The following is a 23,203-nucleotide window of genomic DNA, read 5'->3' as shown; positions in this document are numbered from 1 at the left end:
CATTATTCACAAGCAGAAAAAAGGGCCAGATTCATCAGATAAATTCATAGGCTGTAAGGCCAGAAGGAACCATTATGACAATCTAATCTAACCTCTAACCTATCCTTGCAACAAAGCCCGTTGCCAACTCTGTCCACATATCTATTCAGGGGACACCATCATAGGACCTAATCACATCAGCCATACCATCAGGGGCTCGTTCACCTGCACATCTACCAACGTGATATATGCCATCATGTGCCAGCAATGTTCCTCTGCCATGTACATTGGCCAAACCGGACAGTCTTTACGCAAAAGAATAAATGGACACAAATCAGACGTCAAGAATTATAATGTTCAAAAAACAGTCGGAGAACACTTCAACCTCCTTGGTCACTCGATTACAGACCTCAAAGTCACAATACTCCAACAAAAAAAATTCAAAAACAGACTCCAACAAGAAACTGCAGAATTGGAATTAATTTGCAAACTTGACACCATTAAATTAGGCTTGAATAAAGACTGGGAGTGGATGGGTCATTACACAAAGTAGAACTATTCCCCCTACTGTTACTCACACCTTCTTGTCAATTGTTGGAAATGGGCCATCCTGATTATCACTACAAAAGTTTTTTTTCCCCTCCTGCTGACAATAGCCCACCTTAACTGATTACACTCATTATAGTTGGTATGGCAACACCCACTTTTTTCATGTTCTCTGTGTATATATATATATATATATATATATCTTCCTACTGTATTTTCCACTGCAAGCATCCGATGAAGTGGGGTTTAGCCCACAAAAGCTCGTCTCTAAGGTGCCACAAGTACTCCTGTTCTTTTTGCAGATACAGACTAACACGGCTGCTACTCTGAAATCTATTAGCATGCTGTCCCCACTATGAAAACATCATACAGACTCTGTGCTGCCATCTAGAGGTCTGTCTGATAGGGCCTAAAGTTGGGCCCTGTCACCAGTCACCACCCTGTGCATATCCTCATGGCAGGACACTGTGCTGCAGTTTTCTCAACAGAGTTTCCAGACTCCCTTTAGTGGCTTATGGGAAACCCTCTGGCCAGGCCTTTGTGAAAGTTTAACCTCCCCTCCCCAGGGTAGTAGAGTCCAAAGGCACAGTGGGTCCCAAAACAAACGAGTCTTTGGGCTTAATTCCCAGCCCCTCTGATGTTCTTCATGCAGCTACACTCCCTCTGGGCTCAGCTCTCAGACCCCAGCCTTCTCCTCCGGTGGGGCATTCCATACCTTGGCCTGTCTTACCACCATCAGCAGGTCCCTGATAAACCCAAAGAGTCTAGTATCAGCCCAGCCTTCTCTCCAAGGAAGCTCTGACCAGCCACAGTCCTACTCAGCTCAGATCAAGCCAGCTTCTCTCCCCAAGCACAAGCAGCTCATAGAATATCAGGGTTGGAAGGGACCTCAGGAGGTCATCTAGTCCAACCCCCTGCTCAAAGCAGGACTAATCCCCAGATAGATTTTTTACCCCAGTTCCCTAAATGGCCCCTCAAGGATTGATCTCACCACCCTGGTTTTAGGAGGCCAATGCTCAAACCACTAAGCTATCCCTCCCCTCAAAATAACATATGGAGATATACCTGTGTCATAGAACTGGAAGGGACCCTGAAAGATCATTGACTCCAGCCCCCTGCCTTCACTAGCAGGAGCTGATCTGCTGTCCTTCCCAACCAGCCAGGACTGAGACAAGCTTTCCCCCTTTTCACAGGCCTGACTCCCATTAGAGGTGTAGCAGGCAAGACTGATTATGCTCACCACTTTCCACTAACCCTTTCCAGCCCACGTGGGGTTTGTTTACCCTGCCGCAGACCCTGTGTTGTTTTTTGGGTCTGTTTCAAGAGTCTATATATTGCTCTTTCACCAGCTCTGGTGCCGAGACATTCTCACAAACATAGACTTGACTGTTTGGGCTAAATGGAGTCACACAGGTATAAATGATGCTGACGGTATTTACTTAGTCTGCTATTTGCTGCATGAGTCAGGAGTCTGCGCTTCTTCCAGAATGCTGCTATAAGGAGTTATAGCCAAGCCTGCAGCCGCTTGGCTTTCTGAACTATCTGCCCTTTTCCCCAGCTTGGTTTGGAAATTACAAAAGGTAGCACATCCCACAGCCCTAGAAAGAAGAAATGATGAAAGTTAGCCAAACCTTTCTAAAGCAGCAGAAGGGTTCCACCCTGAAGATTTGGGTCTAAAAATGGTCCAGTGTGGTTCTCTCTTATCCAAACCATTCTGCCTACTGGTTCTGATTGGCAGCGAGCATCTTGATCATAGCCTCTCTTTTTAAAATACCTTTTACTGACTACCCTTTGGGTTACCGTCAAAATTCCTCATTGTCGTTTGCTAGGTCTTACACAGGCTTGATCCAGAATCCTTGCTATGTAAGCACATGTGTCCAGTCATTCTCTCCAGTCTGTTAATTAGATTATTTCAGAAGTCTTTTTTGAGTGAACATGACAGGCTAGGGGGCATTTTCCATGTGTTTTTCCTCTTTCTGAAGTTGATTACCTATGGAGTAAGACAAGCTGATTCACTGTCTGCCTTATAGGTTTCATTTAAGCAATAACTTTTCGCGACTGTTTTTAAAGGTTGGAGCAAAGCTTGAATGTTTGTCGGTTGTATCAGATTATATCTAATTATCTGCCTGTATCTAAACTGCATAGATCTATACATATAGATATATATGTACATAGATATGTGGCTATCTATGCACATAAACCTTGTAGACCTGCATATATGGACATATTGCTGTAGTTTGTGTGTAAATATATACAACAGACATTTTCTAACTATTACCTGGAGGAAGAAATGAAAACGTAGTGACTTGAATTTATCCCAAAGTAGGTCAAAGATTTAATTACCACTGATGCTTTAAAAAAGAAATCACTGCCCAATTTCCCCTCTCAGTATGGGTAATACCCATTGCCATTAAAGGCCTGCTCCTGTATTCAGTGCATACCCACAGTTCTCTGTGGAGAGGAATTTAAGATGCACAAGGAATGGAGGATAAGACCATAGAGGGAGTTAGGTGGCGGGGAGTGTCTTAGTCAGTAGAAGCTGTGTGTCTAACTTCCCATGAAATGCTTCATTAAGACATCTTTACACATCAGTAGCAACCCCTCCTTGTTTACAACAATTACCTTCATTCCACTTTACTCAGTAAATAGGCTTTTTGGCTAAAGAGGCATGGGTAGTCCTGTGGATGGGGCATTCAACTGGTCTGTGGCTTGTGCAAGTCAAATCCCCTTTTTGTAACTCTGTCTCCCCTTCTGCCCCTGAAGGCAGACAATGTCTCTTGCTATGCATTTGACAGTGTGGGGTCCTAATCTCACTTGAGTGTCTAGGTGCTATTGTCATTGCATAAAGAATAGTTTTAGCTCTCTTATTGGCCTGGCTTTGCAAGGTGATGAGCATCTCCTGGGAAGTACCAACTACTCAACTCTTACTGAAGTTGATGGGAATTGAGGGTGATCAGTGTCACACAGGAAGTTTTCATCATCTTGAATGATTGGGCTTCTCGTTTATTTTCACTCCTGAACAAATATTGTTGAAATTATTCTTCCACTCGAACTTGATCTTCTGGCAGAGGAAGGAAAACATTTGCTTTCTCTAAACACCTTGTGAATTTGGGGTTTTTCCACATTTCCTATTTAGAATCCAAAGTTTCTCCTCAACCATTAAAAAAATGACTGATCCTTAGCTCACCGACTCTCCTAACAGATGCGTCTGACGCGCAGGTGTGAGTGACAAAATGATGCCAAAGGCTAGGCAGTACCTACAGGTTGTCAGGAAGGAATTTCTGTCCTGTCTAATCCCATGGGACAAGTATGTTATGACTGATACTGTCTGTTATAATATTTTGACAAGATAAGATAATGACTGGCCGTGCACCGATGTGTAATCATTCACCCCAGCCATGATTAACATGAAACAGGAAATTCTAATACCAATGCTGGGGAACAGAGTTTATAAACACAGATTCTAATCCAGCACACAGGTGTTACTGCTCACTGTGTGGGCACATAGACAGTGATGCCAACCCCTCTGTGAATTTAGACATAGTATAGCACAACTTGGTGCTTGATATCACTAAAGGTATTCAGCAAAACAGCATCAGTGCTCTATGGACTTGAATGTGCTTTGCACCTCTCGAAGGAAATACACACCTCTGTTATATTCTGGTTTTGCAGCAAAGTTCTCTTCCTCATGATCACTATAGCCCAGGGGGGTCCCCTTCAGGCCACTTGAACTTGGGATGTGGACGCTTTGCATACTTTTCCATTTTTTTTAAACTGATTGGACAATATACAGCTAATCAAAGGCTTGATCAACCCTAAATCACACGCAAAGCCTCCCCCCTGGGGAAGTGGCGCACTGGATAACTCTAACTTGTAAAGTCATTTTTTTTAGCATTTGACAAATGAATCTCTCCTTTCTTCTGCCCTTTCTTCCCAGGGCTGCCCAAAGGATTCAGGGGGCCTGAGACAAGGCAATTTCGGGGGCCCCGTCCATAAAAAAAAAAAGTTGCAATACTATAGAATACTATATTCTCATGGGGGCCCCTGTGGGGCCCGGGGCAAATTGCCCCACTTGCCCCCTCCCCCCCCCCCGCAGCCCTGTTTCTGCCTATTCCCAGCATGGTAGGGTTTGGGTTTTTTTCCCCACCCCCTCCCCTCTTAGGATGATAGACACCATATCTGTACAACAACCACCAGACCCACAAGCGAGGTGCAACATCCAGATGCGTAGGGAAGAGGGAAAGTGCCCCATCCAGAACGGATGTGAGCGCAAGTGGGAGAAAATCAGATGTGGGGACCGGAACGCAAGTGCCCCATCCAGATGTGAGTCCAAGTGCCCCATCCAGAACGGATGTGAGCGCAAGTGGGAGAAAATCAGATGTGGGGACCGGAACGCAAGTGCCCCATCCAGATGTGAGTCCAAGTGCCCCATCCAGATGTGAGCGCAAGTGGGAGAAAGCCAAATGTGGGGACTGGAGCACAAGTGCCCCATCCGGATGGGAGCGCCCCCGGCTCTGAGATCACCCCGCCGCCCGCCCGCGGCAGCCCTGCGTCCCTCCCTCCCCAGCGAAGCGCAGCTCAGGGCGCACGGTGCACGGCACTCACCAGCGGGAGAAGCACCCAGGAGAAACTTAGCATCTTCAGCAGCCGCTGGCAAGTACTCTGCGCTCTGGCTGCCGGAGCCGGGGCTCAGCCCGTCCCCACTTCCCAAGTCCCGCCCCTGCCTCCTCCGGATCGCGCTGCAGCTCCCTCCCCAAGGGTCCTTCCCCAGCTTCCCTGCGCCTAGGCGAGTCCCACTCCAAATCCTCCCAGCCTCCCCAGAGCGCCCGCTCGCCAGTCTCGCCTTACCCTGAGGCTGGGGGGAAAGGGGCGCGCTGGGTCCCCCTGGATCCTGCCGAGGTTTGACCCCCCCCCTCAGGCCCCGACTTGGGCCGTCAAAAACAAGGAACTGCTCCTTTTGACCCCCCACAAAGCTCCCACACACACACACACACATCAAGACAGCAGCGCTGCAAGAACCTGCCCCGGACCCACCGTGCCCTAGAGGCGTTGAGTCGGGCTCACACAGCCATCCTTGCTCTCTGTTCTGATGGCCTCTTGGCTGGGTTTGTGGCTCAAATTTGCAGGGGCTGACAGGAACCAACTGCCAGATCCCAGCTGTGGTGGCGCTGAGGGAGCCTCTGGGTCTGGAGCTGTAGGGGGCAGCTGGAGTCGCTGAGCTTGTAGGCAGTGAAATGTGAAAGATTAGGGCTGGATCCATCCAGGGATCCCAGGGCTGGATCCATCCAGGGATCCGGGAGGCTATTGTCACAAGATGCCCTGATGCCTGGAATGTCTCAGAGCAATGGGAATCATGATCCTTGTTTTCTATTTAGCTGGTGGGATTTGGAAGAGAGGGGCAAAACACTGGCAGGACCCTGCGGGGTGCAGGAGCCAGAACTGGGTTTTTCCCATACGGTTCTGCCAGGCTCCATCGGCATCTGGAGTGTCTGGAACAGAAAGCGGAGCTAGAATTTCTCCTTTGATGGGACAATTTAGGAGCTTGGGTAGAACATATGGCAGGATCCAAGTAGATCCAGCTTTAACCCAAGCCCCCTGAATCTCTACATCCTCTTCTACCCTTCCTAGTCCAATGCCTCCAGTCTCTTTATCCCTCAGATCTCCTTGAGCCCACAAATTCTCACATCCTATTCATTTTCCTGGGGCCTATGACCTCCTGCCCCTCTCAATACCTCCCTAAGCCCCAACATCTCCCAGAGAAACTCACCCAGCTGCCAAATTCTCCTCTCCCCACAACATGCCAGATGCTTCTTTCCGCCTTCTGCAGGATCCTAAGCTCTCAAAACTTCTCTCCTCTGAGGACTTCTGAGGATGCCTCTAGCCTCACCCTTCATAAGATTCCCCTGCCCAGCCCCACCCCACCCCAGAAGCCTACAGTGGAATTGCTGTAGCAGGGTGTAGCACAGCACATGAGCACACTAAGCCATGCTCTGCTACGCTGTATGGGGCCCTTTAAGATAAAATGGACTTCAGTGCCGATTTGCATGTCATTAATCATTTATCCTCATCCACAGTGTTATGGGCGAGTGCAGGATTCAGCATCAAAGTGAATAAGCTGATGCTGAAATGCTGCCCTTCTCCGTTGTTGAAATTGTGGCTGCGGGGGAGCGGAAGGGGGGTGTTGCCTCCTTGCTGTATGTACCAGAAGGTCATTAAGTAATAGAGCTTCAGGCCAGATTCTCTCCCACCATGCAAATGTGTGTGTGTTGGGGGAAGCTACCTGACAACAGAAGCACAAACTGCACCTTCTCCTCCCTTCCAAACCAGGGGAGTTTGCATTCGGCTCATCGAGCACAGGGGAGTCAGGCAGAGGGTGTGTTTTATGTCAGGCCATCTCCATGCACTGAGTCAAAGAGTCATCCCAGGAAGGAGCAAGAATAGGAGAGATGGGGGAAGGGAAGAAAGAGAGGAAAGGAGGAATCCAGGCAGGGTTTTGCAGGGCTGTATGTGGAGCAGCCCCTGGGATCCAGCATTAGTCAATTAGCTCCTCCAGCCCGCCAGCCCATTCAGAGTGACTACTGCTCACCAGCGTATGAGGTCTGACAGTCTGGCCAACACTCAGCCAAAGGGCTGAGTCAGACCCTCGCCCTCCCCAAGGATAATGAGCTCGGCCAAAAAAAGCAAGAGATGTTCTCAAGCCAGGGTTTTCAGTCTGATTTCCGAACTTCCCCTGCTCGCCCCCAGGGCATGTGACAATTACTCCACTGCCAGCTCTCACAAATGTATAGCCAGCCAGGTGACACTGGCCCCTACTGCTGGAGCACTTGCTAACGGATCCAACTTCCATCAGGTTTCCCTTGTGCTGGACACTGAACAAACGTAGACTCATCTCAGAAGGGACCACCAAACATCCACTCTATGGAAACCATTTCTAATCCCTTTTGAGCTGGGCAGGCTTAGACCTGGAAGGCTCTCCTGCTAATTCACAATGCCTCAAGGCATCAAACTTCCACCTAAGTGTAATAGTACACCTTTAAGAAAGAGGCTGCTTAATGGAAAGATACGTGTAGCAGATCAACGTCAGATCCTTTTGGAGTCTGCACAAGCAGGATCTTCCACCTTCTACACGCACAGAGGCATAGTCTCCCGCACACTACTTCCGGCCTCAAAACACAAGCTACAGTAAAGTGTCCCACCCATTAATCAGCCCATTAATCAAAAATAAACACTAAAATGCAACAAAGCTAATATTAACATCCCATCCAAATTCTCTTCTGAATAGTGTTTTGCAACAGAAATTCACTCCAATAGCTCCAATTATTCCAGGGTCTTCAGTTCAGTCCAAAGTGATGCTAACTTTTGCCACGTATACATTATTGCCCTTCTGCCAAACATTACCAGATTTTGCAGGCCTTTTTCATTTGGAGAGAAAATGGGTGTGGCAAAGTCAGGGACTGTGTGATTTGTTTAGTTACAAAATGTACACAAGTCCTTCTTCCTGGCACAGAGCTGGTAACAAACAGCACCCAGGTAATTCCTTCCCTCTTGTAGAAACCCCCACTAAGTCACCTTCAACTACCTGAAGGGGGGTTCCAAAGAGGATGGAGCTCGGCTGTTCTCAGTGGTGACTGATGACAGAACAAGAAGCCATGATCTCAAGTTGCAGTGGGGGAGGTCTAGGTTGGATATTAGGAAACACTATTTCACTAGGAGGTGGTGAAGCACTGGAATGGGTTACCCAGGGAGGTGGTAGAATCTCCATCCTTAGAGGTTTGTAAGGCCCGGCTTGACAAAGCCCTGACTGGGATGATTTAGTTGGTGTTGGTCCTGCTTTGAGCAGGGGGTTAGACTAGGTGACCTCCTGAGGTCTCTTCCAACCCTAATCTTCTACGATTCTATGACCACCGCCCTTTTCCCAGGTGCAACTCTCTTGCCTCTGTCTTTCTCCACCATCTCATATTAGACTCACCCCCAAACTGATTGCTTAACCCACAGGCCTTGTTTCATCTGGGAAAAACGTTCTAGCTGAAAACACCTCATCTAAGCCCACTACATGACCTGTGGGACTATCTTTTTTTGTGCAGCGCCTTTGCAATGGAAAAGAAGCTCAGAAAGGACTAGAGGATACCCTTAATGACTCTCTGGGAGTAGTTACTGCATGTCATCTTTAACAGTTCCCATGGGGAGTTTCATCTTGGATGACATCAGGATTCCTGATTTCTCTTCCTGGCTGTGGGAGCAGAGTGTGCGTTAGTAATTACAGATAAACAGATAGCCAAATTACAGATAGCCAAATGTAATACCACCTTTGTTTTGGTCATCTGCAGAACAGAGGCTGTGACTTCTGGGTGTAAATGCACAACCTGCTTCCCTTTGAGCTAAAGAACCAGCTCTGTTAGTAGAGAGCCATTGTTGGACCCATAGTAAACCTCCACCTATGGTCGAGCCCGTAAAAAATGACAGAGAGCCACACTATTTTAGTGTGGGTTACACAAATACATAACTTCGCACATCCTTCCTGAAAGGTAGCATAGCAAAATGGCTGAGACTCAGGTCTGTTCTGTTAGAAACCTGGGGTCTATCCCCAGCTCTACCTGAAGTGACTTCATGCAAACTCTCTATTATCGTACCTGTAAAACGGGTGAGCGAGAGTTACTTCCTCCTGAGGCCTTGGTTAATCAGAAGAGTTGTGAAGTGGTGCACAGAAAGAAACATGAATAGCAGCATAAGCCAGCCGTAGGGCTGCTTTGCGTCAACATACCTGTGAATCTGGCCATTGCGCTAGGTGCTCTACAATCAGACGGAGACAGTCCCTGCCCCAAAAAGCTTACAGTCTAAATGGGAAAAATAGACAAGTATCAGAATGACATTATCCCCATTGTACAGAGGGGGAAGTGAGACACAACAGACTAAACAACCTGCCTAAGGTCCCACAGGAAGGCTGTGGCAGACCTCTTGAGTCCTGGTCCAGTACTTTAACCATACTATCTGCCTTCCTCCATGGGACCTTTGGTCCTGTTTCCAGTCCTTTCTATTTTTCTCTAGGTGCCCAAAATACACCCATCAACAAAGGTGGGGAACTAAGCGTAGGGTTAATAGTGTAATACTTGCCCTTAGTGATTGTGCTGGCGCTTGTCAAAAATACATAGTTCTGCCTTTGATACAGACTGTCACTAAGCAATCCCTTCTGCAGCAATTACAGAATAACACATCTGAGATAAGGACTGACTCAATTTTCTTATGGCTTGATAGTCCTCCCACCCGCCTGCAAGCTTACATAGAAGTGGGTAGAAATGCCTTATTAGTGCAAGTAAGTGACCCCTCTGAATGTGTGAATCTCAGTCAATGCCGATGTCTTGGGACTGTTGCTAACACATATCCCAGAAGTTCTGAGTGTATCAGTGCTGATTTAATTAAAATGTCTTGACATTTACACAGCTCCCCTGAATGTTAATAAGAGCCGACCTGCTTTCTTTGGAATTATCTGGAACTCATTCTATTTTAATTTGACTTTTCCATAACAAAAATCCTCAGCAGTGTAACTGTTTCCCTTCAAGCGCATTTACGGAGCTTCAAAAGGAGGAGCGTGACACTCCATAACGGTGCTGCAATGCGCCCTAGAAGCTAACGAATCCATGAAGGTGAATCAGTTGAATACAAGTGACTTTGCTAACCAGTGTTTTGATGGGTTTGAAATTAAAAAAACTGAAAGGATGGAAGAAAGGCTGCAATTACTGGGTGAGCCTAATGCGATGCTTAGACAGAATGTGAAATTTACCGACCAACATAGTGCAGCTATAATTAAAGAGAATGTTTCATGATATTTTAAAAATAAGTCAATGAAGGGTGTATAAAAAGAATTTAAACTCTACATCTGTTGGTGCTCCCATTGGGCTGGGGAGGGGAGGAAGGAAGAAGTGAAGACAGCTGGAGAAACAGGCTGCTGTAGATTTGTTCAAAGTAGTTATGGAATTCTGCACAGAAAGAGGAACACTCAGAGCCGGGCAAGGATAATCTATTCAATGAGCTTTGCTGTGTGCAATGGAAGTGAAGCTGCTCTGTGATAATTTATGAATGCTATGTGTTGTCCTGGTTACTGGGATGGTCAGTTAGACCATGTGGGCAGGTCCCACCAGCCAGACACCTGGGGAAGAATTCATTGTAGTAACTGAGGGCAGGTCTTCACTACGGGGAGGGGGGGGGTCGATTTAAGATACGCAAATTCAGCTACGCGAATAGCGTAGCTGAATTCGACCTATCGGAGCCGACTTACCCCTCTGTGAGGACGGCGGCAAAATCGACCTCCGCGGCTCCCCATCAATGGTTCTTACTCCCATCTCCGCTGGTGGAGTAAGAGCGTCGATTCGGGGATCGAATGTCGCGTCCTGACGAGACGCGATCATTCGATCCCCGAGAGATCGATTTCTACCCGCCGATACAGGCGGGTAGTGTAGACCTAGCCTTAGAGCCGCCTCAACTAGTGTCCCATCACCAGCCATTGAAGATATTAGCTGCTAGGAGTCGCAGCTCGGCTACATGCCATTGTAGGCAGTCTCATCATACCACCCCCTCCATTAGCTTATCAAGCTCAGTCTTGAAGCCAGTTAGGTTTTTTGCCCCCACTGCACTTGAAGTCTTTAAATCAAGATTTGGGGACGTCGGTAACTCAGCCAGAGGTTCTGGGTCAATTACAGGAGTGGGTGGGTGAGGTTCTGAGGCCTGCCAGGTGCAGTAGGTCACACTAGATGACCATGATGGTCCCTTCTGGCCTTAAAGTCTATGCGTCTATACATCTATGTTTCCTCTACATATGTGGTGGGTTAGTTTACTAGGGGCTGGAAGGAAAAAGCTGGAAGGACAAAGAAGGGTTTCAGCTAAGCCCTCCCCTCAGCAAACACTTGGAGGCTGTAAGGTGGCTCTGTATTGTCGGTGGCAGCAGCGGCTACCCCTCAATATAAGGATGATGTCTGCTGGGGGAAAAGACATTGATGAGGCTTAAGATGGCCGAGGAGGCCAGTTCGTGCTTTACAGGTTTTTGTGCCTATGTGATAGACAATTGCTTGGAGAGAGCACAACTGCTGGCCGGGACGCTGTATCCTTTCCTTTCTCCTTTGCCGTTTCTCAGCCCCTTGAGCAAGGCGATTCTCTTCAAAACGGGGAGAGGCTTGGGTGTATGATGTGACGCCATTGCAGAGTGTGGCCAGCCAGCTCTTCCCAATTCATGGGGTCAATGCCTCCCTTCTTAAGATATACTTTCAGAGTGTCCTTGTAGAATTTCCTCTGTCCCCCATGGGTCCTCTTATCATGACTAAGTTGAGAAAAGAGGACTTGCTTCGGAAGACGAGTACTAGCCACCCTCATGCAATGGATAGCCCAGCGAAGTTGATGTTTCATAATCTTTGCCTCAACACTGGTGATGTTAGTTGCAGAGAGAATGCTGCCATTGGTGCGATGATCTTCCCATCTGATACGGAGAATCTTCTTAAGGCAGGGCTGGTGGTACCACTCCAGATGCTTAAGATGGCTTTGGTATGTCACTCATGTCTCGCAACCATAAAGAAGAGTCGGGATGACCCCTACATTGTAGACCAGGGTCTTAGTTTCCATCTGCAGATTTCGGTCAATAACGACACGACGGAGCAACTTTCTGAAGGATATGCTGGCACAACGGATCCTATGTTCAATCTCCATTGTGGGTCTCGGTATATACCACTAGTCACAGCCTCTTGAAGGGAAGAACCACAGGTGCTGAACCCAGTTGGACTTGCTGGGTGAGCATGGTGGATGCACGGGGTACTGCAGCCCAGAGTCTGGTCTAAAAGTGGAAGGATCGTGATTTCCGTCCCCAGAAAAGTAAAGGCATGAGGCTTGAGGGGTTGCACTCAGAGAGACCTGAAAGGGGACCGAGGTGAAGCTAGCCCTGCAACCACGGCAGCTATGTGATGCACTTAGTCTGTCTGGGAGAAATTGACTCCACCTGCATATTTGGGCTCAATGTAGGGAAGTGGAATTCCCACCCCCACAATGACAGCACAGGGGACTTCTGGACAAGTATCTCTTCGTGGTTGTTATGCTATTTTATGAGCTGGAGTAGCATCCGCAGCCCCTTCCCTCCAGTGTAGTGGGGCCACTGAATCCACAGACAGTGCTCCAGAACCCCTTCCCTGGCCTGTCCCCAAACTCACCTTCAGCACCAATCTCACAGGAGTTTAGATGAAGACCAGTTCCATTGTGTGCCACTGTACCAATGGCTAGGCTGCTGGTATGTTGTGACCACCATCAATCATGATGCCCAGTATTGCTTCATTGTTTCCTTGTGTTCCGCCATCTGTCTGTCGTCTGTCTTATACTTTGTTTGGAAGTTCTTTGGGGTGGGAACTGTCCTTTTGTCCTGCGTGTGTACAGCGCCTAGCACAATGAGGTCTTGGTTCATAATAGGGTGACCAGATGTCCCGATTTTATAGGGACAGTCCCGATTTTTGGGACTTTTTCTTATATAGGCTCCTATTACCCCCCCATCCCCATCCTGATTTTTCACACTTGCTGTCTGGTTACCCTAGTTCATGATAAGGGCTCCTAAGCACTACAGTATTACAAAGAATAAATATAACCAAACTCACTTGGGCCAACAGTGGGGTTTCAATCCTGGGGCTTATAGAGTTAAAAGAATGGGCCACTCATTCATGGGCTAATACTAAGTCCCATAGCTGCTAACTCTGGTAGGCTCATTAACCTCTTATGTGGGAGGACAAAGACCCATCCCCTCCAGAGTGTGTTACAGCAGCACCTTTGTGCAATCCCTGTGTGGGTTCATCTCCTTGATACAGCCCCTTTGCTGCTGTGCCTTCACTGCTATTGTTAGCTGAACTAGCTACATTAAAGCTAGCTTGGTATGTCCACACGGGCTGCAGTCACACCTGATGATTGCAGCGTAGACAGACCCTAAGTCATTTAGAAGCCTAAGTCCCATTTTCAAAAGTGACTTAGGGCCAGATTTCCAGTGGCATTTAGATGCCTAAAGATGCAGCTAACTCCCATTGAAATCAAAGGTATGCACCTAACCTGCTTATCCCATGAGACATCAAGCAGTATTTTTAAGCACCTAAATACTTTTGAATATCTGGCCCTTAGAAGCCCAAGACATATTATCAATGAGATGTAGGCTGCTAAGTGCCCAAGTCACTTTTAAAACTGGGAGTTAGATGCCTAAGGGTACGTCTATACTTACCTCCGGGTCCAGCGGTAAGCAATCGACATTCTGGGATTGATTTATCTCGCCTTGTCTAGACGCGATAAATTGATCCCGGATCGATCCCGGAAGTGCTCGCCGTCGACGCCGGTACTCCTGCTCCGCGAGAGGAGTACGCGGAGTCGACAGGGGAGCCTGCCTGCCACGTCTGGACCCGCGGTAAGTTCGAACAAAGATACTTCGACTTCAGCTACATTATTCACGTAGCTGAAGTTGCGTATCTTAGTTCGAAGTGGGGGGTTAGTGTGGACCAGCCCTTAGACACAAAGGCCTTGTCTACACTGGTGGTGCATAGGCTCCAGCAGCTCCCTGCAGTGGGGAAAAGTTCCGAATCCAGCAGCAGGGGGGCAACGGTAAAATAAAATAGCAGTGTAGATGGCGAGGCCATGCTTGGGCGTGTAGAGAGCCATGTAGGGTATAGTGTATATAGACCCTAAGGTTCTGGGGTGTCTTTACTCTACTCACCTAAGCAGCCCCTCTCTGTTTATACTAATATTTATACCCACGTTACGGGGCCGGGCAGTGTAGGGAGTCAATACACCGCTGTAAGTGAATGTGAAAATACCCTTAGAAGCTTTGGAAAAAAATTCCTTAGATCTTGCCACAGCCCCTCTTTTCTGACCCCTTTCTAAAACAAAAGGCTCTAATCTTCTCAGTCTGTCTCATTTTTCTCAGCTGCCTACGAGCCCTTATATTTCTTCTGCATCCTTTTCACCCTTCCTACAAATCGGAGGGAAGTTGCTTTTTTCCAGTGACTCTTGGTACAATCTTCAATACCTAATAATAGCCTCCAGAGAGCTGGCAGCCAACTGTTCCTGTGCTCAGAAATATTTTTTTCCCTGCATCATATTATTCAGCCAGCCTGGTGTTTTCCCCTAATTGTGTGTCAATCAAAATTGGCTTTGAGAAGTCAGTGGAGCGACACTGATTTGAACCAACTGAAATCTAGCCCTCAGAGTGACATTTACTCCTGTAGTGAGTGCCAGCCTGAAGCTTATGCCCCTCTTAAGTCCTGGTTAAGTCTTCAAAATAGGGTGTAAGGAGGATCTAAACAATGGACAGACCTTATGCTACTCTTTTGCACAAGGGTGACGGGGCGGAGGGAGAGAGCAAAACTATGTTGCCACCAATGGGGGGAGGCAAAAGGGGCAGCTGCCCCGGGGGCCTGGCAATTTAAAAGGGCCAGGGCTCCTGCTACCACGGCAGTGGCCAGAACCCAGGGCCCTTTAAATTGCCGCCGGAGCCCTGGGTGGGGTGGGGCGGGCAGCGTGGAAGGGCTGGCTGGGGGAGGCTGACCCCCCAACCCCGCCCCTTCCGCCCGAGGCCTTACCCCTTCCACCCGAGGCCCAGTACCGGTAAGTCTTTTATGTTACTTTCACCCCCGTTCAGAGTACAGCGTTCAGAATGAGCAACTCTTCTGTGCACATCGCTCACGGCAAGGACTGTCCCTTTCGGTGGGTGTGGATGACACCGCCTCCTTGTAAAGGCAAAGGACAACACGGGAGGCAGCGGTATCAGCAGGGGTTGTAGTTTCAGTGCTCTATGTGGAGGGGCACTCCTGGAGGTACTGTGCCTCTTCTGGGACACAGTGCCTTCCGCCCAATGCCAGGCAGTGCTCAGAAAGCACAACGCTGCTAACTAGATACCAAATCACCCACCGCTGTGGAACACGGAACAGACCCCTGACCACCCATGCCTCAGAAACTCTCTTTCAAGTAGGCTTAATGCATTATGTTAACATTTGCATCCTTACGCATATGCAGCAATACCTCCCATTTGAGCGAAGTAAATAACGCATTGAATGATGTTTGAAATCTTTTTTCGGAGGTTACTATTAATATGAGTTCATTTATAGCTTTAAACAAATCAGAGGCTTAATTCACCCACTATCGGATATTTTTGCCTTGCATGATATGCTTCACAATAAAATGTGCTTTCACTTGGTTATTAAAGGTAGAGGAAGATGAACTGTGTGTGTGTCTGTGCGTGTGTGTGTATGTGTGTGTGTGTGTGTGTACATATGCTTCTGTTTAAGGAAATCATTGACTGTAATCTCTTCAGTCCAAAGATAATTAAAAAAAAATATTGGGAAAATAATGACACTAGTCGTAAGCAGTTACCCATGGAGTCAGCTACAAATGCCTCGCAGAGCTGTGTCTTCAACAAAAGGTTGAACGTGATTGTTGGGAAAGCTATAGATGGGCTGCTTAAGACTGGGGGTTTCCTACTGGAAGTGGGTTCCTTCATGCAGATGTCACTGCACTTGTGTTTGCAAACGCTGCCGCTGATCGATGCTTAGCATGTCAGGGAGAGGCAGTTTGATGGGGTCAGTCTGGGAGTTTCAAGGAAGCCTAAGAGAGGTAGTTGCTCAGCTCTCATTGTAATTCAAGAAGGTATGTGTGGCTGCCTAACTCCCTTAGTCTCCTAAGCAAATCACAGTCTTGAAGGCTTTGTGTCAGGTTCTCTCCTGAGCATCTGGTGCTTTGCTATTCTTTTCCTCCTAACAGTCATTTTTCTTTTGTTCTGTTTCTTTTTGTGCTGGGAGAACTATAGCCCCAAACAAACAAAAAGGTTGGTGGTGTCCCATGGATAAAGATGTGGCAAGCATGGTACTAGCAGATGTTATCACAGACACCTAGTCAGGCAGGTTAGAGATAAATTGGCACCAGAGGCAGGGCAACCCAACGTTTCCCCCTTCAATCCATCCAGAATATAGCTGAAAAGCTCATCTGTCTTGCCAGCTGCTCTGAACAGGACCAGCTCCTACTCATATCCCTTCACCTTCTGTATCACCTTCAGCATCCTGCCCAATGTACCCCCTCGTGCTTCACCTCTCTTGGTCCCTTCCAGTACCCCCATCTTTAAGCTAATAAACCCCTAATCTTCTCCTTCTTCTACTCATCTCCAGGCCTTCTTCCTCACAGCTCTTTGTGCCTGGAACCAGCTTGTACATTGGTTTGCCATCCCTCCATCCTATGCCCCTTTAAGTCTCTCTTGGAAACACACACATCCCTGTGAGGTCTGTAACACTTTATCCTTCCCTCTTAGTACTTGTATCCTTGAGTGTGGTGGAAGAGAAAAGGAAATGAATGGAATAAATAGCACCAAGAATTCATAGAATCATAGGACTGGAAGGGACCTCGAGAAGTCATCTAGTCCAGTCCCCTGCACTCATGGCAGGACTAAGTATTGTCTAGACCATCCCTGACAGGTGTTTGTCTAATTTCCTCTTAAAAAATCTCCAATGATGGAGATTCCACAACCTCCCTAGGCAATTTATTCCAGTGCTTAACCACCCTGACAGTCAGGATGTCCAACCTAAACCTCCCTGGCTGCAATTGAAGCCCATTGCTTCTTGTCCTAGCCTCATAGCTTAAGAAGAACAGTTTTTCTCCCTCCTCCTTGTAACAACCTTTTATGTACTTGAAAACTGTTATCATGTCCCCCTCAGTCTTCTCTTTTCCAGACTAAATAAACCCATTTTTTTTCAATCTTCCCTCATAGGTCATGTATTCTAGACCTTTAATCACTTTGGTTGCTCTTCTCTGGACTTTCTCCAATTTGTCCACATCTTTCCTGAAAGTGGTGCCTGAACTGGACACAATACTCCAGTTGAGGCCTAATCAACGCAGAGTAGAGTGGAAGAATGACTTCTTGTGTCTTGCTTGCAACTGCTAATACATCCCAGAATGAGGTTTGCTTTTTTGCAACAGAATTACACTGTTTACTCACATTTAGCTTGTGGTCCACTATGACCCCCAGATCTCTTTCTGCAGTACTTCTTCCTAGGCAGTCGTTTCCCATTTTGTATGCGTGCAACTGGTTGTTCCTAAGCGGAGTACTTTTCATTTGTCCTTATTGAATTTCATCTTATTTACTTCAGACCATTTCTCCAGTTTGTCCAGATCATTTTGAATTATAATCCTGTCCTCCAAAGCACTTACAACCCCTCCCATCTTGGTATCATCCGCAAACTTTATAAGTGTACTCTCTATGCCATTATCTAAATCATTGATGAAGGCATTGAACAGAACCGGACCCAGAACTGATCCCTGCAGGACCCCACTCAATATGCCCTTCCAGCCAGGGCCGGATCCAGGCATCAGCTGAACAAGCACGTGCTTGGGGCGGCACCTTGGAAGGGGCGGCCAATCTTGGGGTGGCGGGCGGCGCTCGAGGTTTTTTGTTTGTTTTTGTTTCAGTGGCGCGGCACTAGGGAGGGGCTGGCACGGTGCAGCACTCGGGGTTTGGGCGGCCTGGCGAGGCCCGGCGCTCGGGGGGGGGGGCAGAGTTTGGGCGGCCCGGCGCAGCCCAGCGCTCAGGATTTGGGCTGCCCAGTGAGGCCTGGCGCTCAGGGGGGTTTGGGCAGCTCGGCGCGGCCCCGGTGCTCAGGGTTTGGGCGGCCCGCCGCAGTGCGGCCTGGCGCTCGCGGGGGGGGGGGTTACGGGAGGGCGGCGCTCTTTTTTTTTTGCCTGGGGCAGCAAAAAAGTTAGAGCTGGTCCTGCTTCCAGCATGACTGTGAACCATTGATAACTACTGTCTGAGAATGGTATTTCAACCAGTTATGTACCCACCTTATAGTAACTCCAGCTGGTTGCATTTCCCTAGTTTGTTTATGAGGAGGTCATGTGAGACAGTATTAAAAGCTTTACTAAAGTCAAGATATACCACATCTACTGCTTCCCTCCATCCACAAGGCTTGCTACCCTGTGAAAGAAAACTATCAGGTTGGTTTGACATGATTTATTCTTGACAAATCCATGCTGACTGTTACTTATCACGTTATTATCTTCTAGGTGTTTGCAAATTGATTGCTTAATTATTTGCTCCATTATCTTTCCTGGTACAGAAGTTAAGCTGACTGGTCTGTAATTCCCCGGGTTGTCCTTATTTCCTTTTTATAGATGGGCACTAGATTTGCCCTTTTCCAGTTTTCTGGAATGTCTCCCGTCTTCCATGACTTTTCAAAGATAATCGCTAATGGCTCAGATATCTCCTCAGGTCAGCTCGAATATTCTAGGATGCATTTCTTCAGGCCCTGGTGATTTGAAGACATCTAACTTGTCTAAGTACATTTTAACTTGTCTTTCTCTATTTTAGCCTCTGATCCTACCTCATTTTCATTGACATTCACTATGTTAGATGGGTTAGAAGGGTGACAGGGAGGGCAAAAGGGGCAGTGATGTTAGAGGGTCCTCAAAGCGCTGCCGCGGTGGCACTTTAATGTCGGCTGCGTGCACACCCATACCGGTGGCCATTTCTTACCATTATGCCATACTGGCCCACTTTCACCTCTGGCTGTGAAGATAGTCCCACGCAGGCTGATCCAAAGCCAATGGAAAGACCGACATGAGCTCTGGCTCAGGTCCAGAGCTATTAGTGCCACCCTGTTAGCCCAGCTCTGCAGATAAGGGGGAGGGATCGCTCAGTGGTTTGAGCATTGGTCTGCTAACCCCAGGGTTGTGAGTTCAATTCTTGAGGGGACCATTTAGAGATCTGGGGCAAAAATCTGTCTGGGGATTGGTCCTGCTTTGAGCAGGTTGTTGGACTAGATGACCTCCTGAGGTCTCCTCTAACCCTGATATTCTATAACTATTCCCAGCCAAAACAGTAGCAGCTGAGGGGCAGACACTCACCTTTACCTGCTCCATTTACCTCAGTGAAATGAGATGGAACAGGAGATATAGCAATTCCTGCCTCCGATTTCACTGCACGTGTACGGAAATCTTGTCTACAAAATGGCACTGAGGCAGCAGAGAAAGTAGCTAAAAGGCAGCCGCTGCCTTGTGAAGCCAGCACAGTTCCAAGTGTATGGGCTAATGTCAGCCACACACTCACCAGAGGGTTACACCAGTATGTATTCATGGGAAAAAGAGGACGATGAAAAGCTGTGATACTTGTAAGATGTAATGCGATAATACCCAGGAAAAAAAATGTTACTTCTGAGAGACATTTCTTTTCCTTCATCATCCAAGGGAATGTAAGTCAGACGATGCATGTGAGTGACTGAAAACCCCAACCTATGAGTTTGAGGAATCAAGTGATTCCTTAACCAGATACAGGATCATATATGGAAGACAAGGTATCGGCTGAGCAGGTGGCAAGTTCTTTTTGTTACTGATTGGCTCCTCTGGGCCCAATTCTTAGCCAATCTGTGCTAAGACATCCTGTTGATTTTTGCTATGCTGTCCTTATCTTCCCTCCATCCATTTGTTGGTCTCATCCACCTGTTATGTCTTCTTTTGTCAGACTGGAAATAAGGCATAAATGTTTGACAGCGAGGTAATCACCCCTTGGAACAATTTCAGTGATGGAGCTTCTCCATCTCTGACAATTTTAAAATCCAGATTGGGTGTTTTTCTAAAAGATCTGCTTTAAGAATTGTTTTGGAGACACCCTAAGGCCTGTGTTATACAGGAGGTCAGACCCGGTGATCACAATGGTCCCTTCTGGCCTTAGAATCTATGAATTTTCCAGACTGCATGCCATTTGGGCTGGGCCTGTCAGTTACTGTATGACCGTACAGTGCGCCTAGCATCATGCGGTTCTGGCCTGGCTGAGACCTCTAGGTACTACAACAGAAGGGGAAGATTTCCAGAGGTACAAAGCAGTTAGGTATGCTGTGCCCATTGAGAGTTGGGTGCCCAACTCTCCTTGTGCCTTTGAAAATCTCCCCCTAAATGTAGTCATATAAAATGGCCCTGATGGGTACAGGCAGCAGCAGAAAAGCTGGTTTAACTTTAACATGTACCATAGGCATCTGAAAGACCCAACCCAAAGCCCACTGAAGTGACTGGAAAGACTCCCATTGACTTTAGAGAGACAAGCTGGGTGAGGAAATATCTTTTATTGAACCAACTTCTGTTGGTGAAAGAGACTAGATTTCAAGTTTCACAGAGCTCTTCTTCAGGTCTATTGGCTTTGGCAGGCTTTGGACCAGCCCCCTGAAAAGCTAGTGAAAGAGAGAGGTAGGCTTAGGGTGACCAGATGTCCCGATTTTATAGGGACAGTCCCGATTTTTGGGTCTTTTTCTTATATAGGCTCCTATTACCCCCCACTCCCTGTCCCGATTTTTCACACTTGCTGTCTGGTCACCCTAGGTAGGCTGTAAATGACCCAATCAGTCCAGGGGCCACCATTTCAACACGTGAAAACTAGAGATGCATCCGACGAAGTGGACATTCACCCACGAAAGCTTATGCTCCAATACATCTGTTAGTCTTAGAGGTGCCACAGGACTCTCTGTTGCTTTTTACGGATCCAGACTAACACGGCTACCCCTCTGATGCTTTACCCCAGCAAAGTAGTTTGATGGACTACATTTCTGGCATCCACCTAACCCATCTGAAAACCCATAGGGAAGGATGAATGCCAGCTGTTAAACAGATAAAATTACTGCTTTTTTCGAGGTGACCAACGTTAGCAACATCAGTCTCATAATTTTTGAATGTTGCTGTAACAAAACCAGGTTCTTTATAGGTGGTCTTAAATTTTAAATTTAAAGGAAGGATGCTAGCTAAGGCATTGGACTGAGACCCAATTCCTGGCCCCTCTGCAGATTTCTTGTGTAAGACTGGATAAGTCACTACGGGTACGTCTACACAGCCAATGACAGCTCGCGGCAGCGAACCTCCAAGCCCAGGTCAACAGACTTAAGCTTGTGGGCCTCACGCTACGGTGTAGACCCAGCACTTGTAAGTTGCAGCTTGGGCTAGAGCTTGGGCTCTGAAGCCTGCCCCCTCCCTAGGCTTCAGAGCCGGAGCTCCAGCCTGAGCCACGACTCTATGGGGCTATTTTTAGTGTGGTAGCGTGAGCCCTGCGAGCTTGTCAACCCGGGTGTGGAGGATCCCAGCTGCAGCCTGTAAGACCTACCCCACATGTAATGTTTCCAAAAGCGCCGAGGTAATGTGGGAGAGATGGGACCGAGGGAGTGTTAATTATCCCCATTTTACAGAGAGGAAACAGAGACAAAGATCAAGGGTACAGGTTTCAAAAGCATCTAAGGTCATGTCTACACTATGCAGCTAAATCGGCACCACTCAGATCGATGCAGTGGCGTCAATGGGGCGGGTTTGGTGAAGATGCCCTAAGTCGATGGGAGAGCACTCTCCCGTCGATGTCTGTAATCCACCTCAATGAGAGGCAGAAGCTATGTTGCCCAGAGAGCGTCTGCCATCGACACAGCATAGTGTGGACACCGCTGTATGTCGGTCTAATGTACGTTGACTTAAGTTACGTTATTTACGTAACGTAACTAGCATAACTTAGATCAACTTACAGCATTAGCGTAGACCAGGCCTTAGTGCTTTAGAAACCTAAATCCAGTGAGTTTCTTGAATCATATAGAGACACTGGAAAAATTTACCCTTAGTCTCTACATCGCTCAGTTCCCCATCTGTAAAATGGGGATAACAAGACTCCCTTTTCCCTAACCTTTGTCTTGTGGATTTAGCTTTTCAGGACCTGGACTGTCCCTTACTATGTGTTTGCACAGTGGAGCTTAGATATTATTTGAGGCCTCTAAGTGCTACCGTAACACAGCTAAGTAGTAATAATGCACTACCACTTTCAGCAAGCTGCAGAATTTCATGGAAGTTCTGCAGTATAATAGAGTCTCAAGAATAAAACCAGTATAAAAAAACCATCTGTGGTCATGAAAAGTAGGATGTCAGAGACACTCTTTTTGTGGAGTGGGGGGAAGGGATGATTTTAGCATCAGTGAAAATTAGTTTCCAGCAGAGATTAAATACAAAAGAAAATTGTATAGCTGACGAACAGCTTCTGAGAGTGTCCTTTTAGTCACACTGAATGAAAAGAGCAGGGTATGTATTATTCAAATAACACTTCCAGCTAGAGTCTTAGCCGAAGCAGATAAACAACAAATAGGTCCATCGCTAATTACTGAGGGACTCATTATGGAAAAGCCACCCTTTGTGTAATATGGAATTTGTTATTCTCACACTTTATGTTGACACAGCTGTGGCGATGACACATGGGCATTCCCTCGCTCTCCGAGCCATGTCCCTGAATCACATGCTCAGCGGGCAACAGAGGAACCACAGACCCAGGAACTGTTGCAGGAATTGTGAACATCTAGTGCTCTTATCCTGCAAACAATTATACGTCACCTTAAGTATGTGAATAATCCCATTAACTTGAATGAGACGACTCACATGCTTCAAAGTAAGCATCCAAGGCCGTGTCTACACTACCAAATTAGGTCGACCTAACTTACATCAGCATACAGCCATCGCAGTTATTACCCTGTTTCCCCGAAAATAAGACATCCTCCGAAAATAAGGCCTACTTACAGTTTTGCCTCTCGTTGTAATATAAGGCATCCCCCCGATAATAAGACCTCCCCGATAATAAGGCATCCACCGATAATAAGGCATTTTTCATTTCTGAAAAATAAGACATCCCCTGAAA

At 47.3% G+C, this 23,203-nt stretch overlaps 1 protein-coding gene across 1 annotated transcript in view; it reads right to left on the bottom strand.

The window, feature by feature from the left end:
• Positions 1-5,199, bottom strand: part of LOC117871970 (vasoactive intestinal polypeptide receptor 1-like) — a 34,395-nt gene extending 29,196 nt beyond the window's left edge. The window contains 1 exon segment of the mRNA XM_034759873.1: positions 5,131-5,199. Coding sequence (XP_034615764.1) covers positions 5,131-5,163 — 33 coding nt within the window. The 5' untranslated portion in view covers positions 5,164-5,199.
• Between the last annotated feature and the right edge of the window lie 18,004 nt (positions 5,200-23,203).

This window comes from Trachemys scripta, chromosome 2 (assembly GCF_013100865.1).
Source record: "Trachemys scripta elegans isolate TJP31775 chromosome 2, CAS_Tse_1.0, whole genome shotgun sequence".
Classification (NCBI taxonomy): Eukaryota; Metazoa; Chordata; order Testudines; family Emydidae; genus Trachemys; species Trachemys scripta.
Note: the sequence above shows the minus strand (reverse complement) of the source record. Positions and strands in the feature narration are given on the sequence as shown.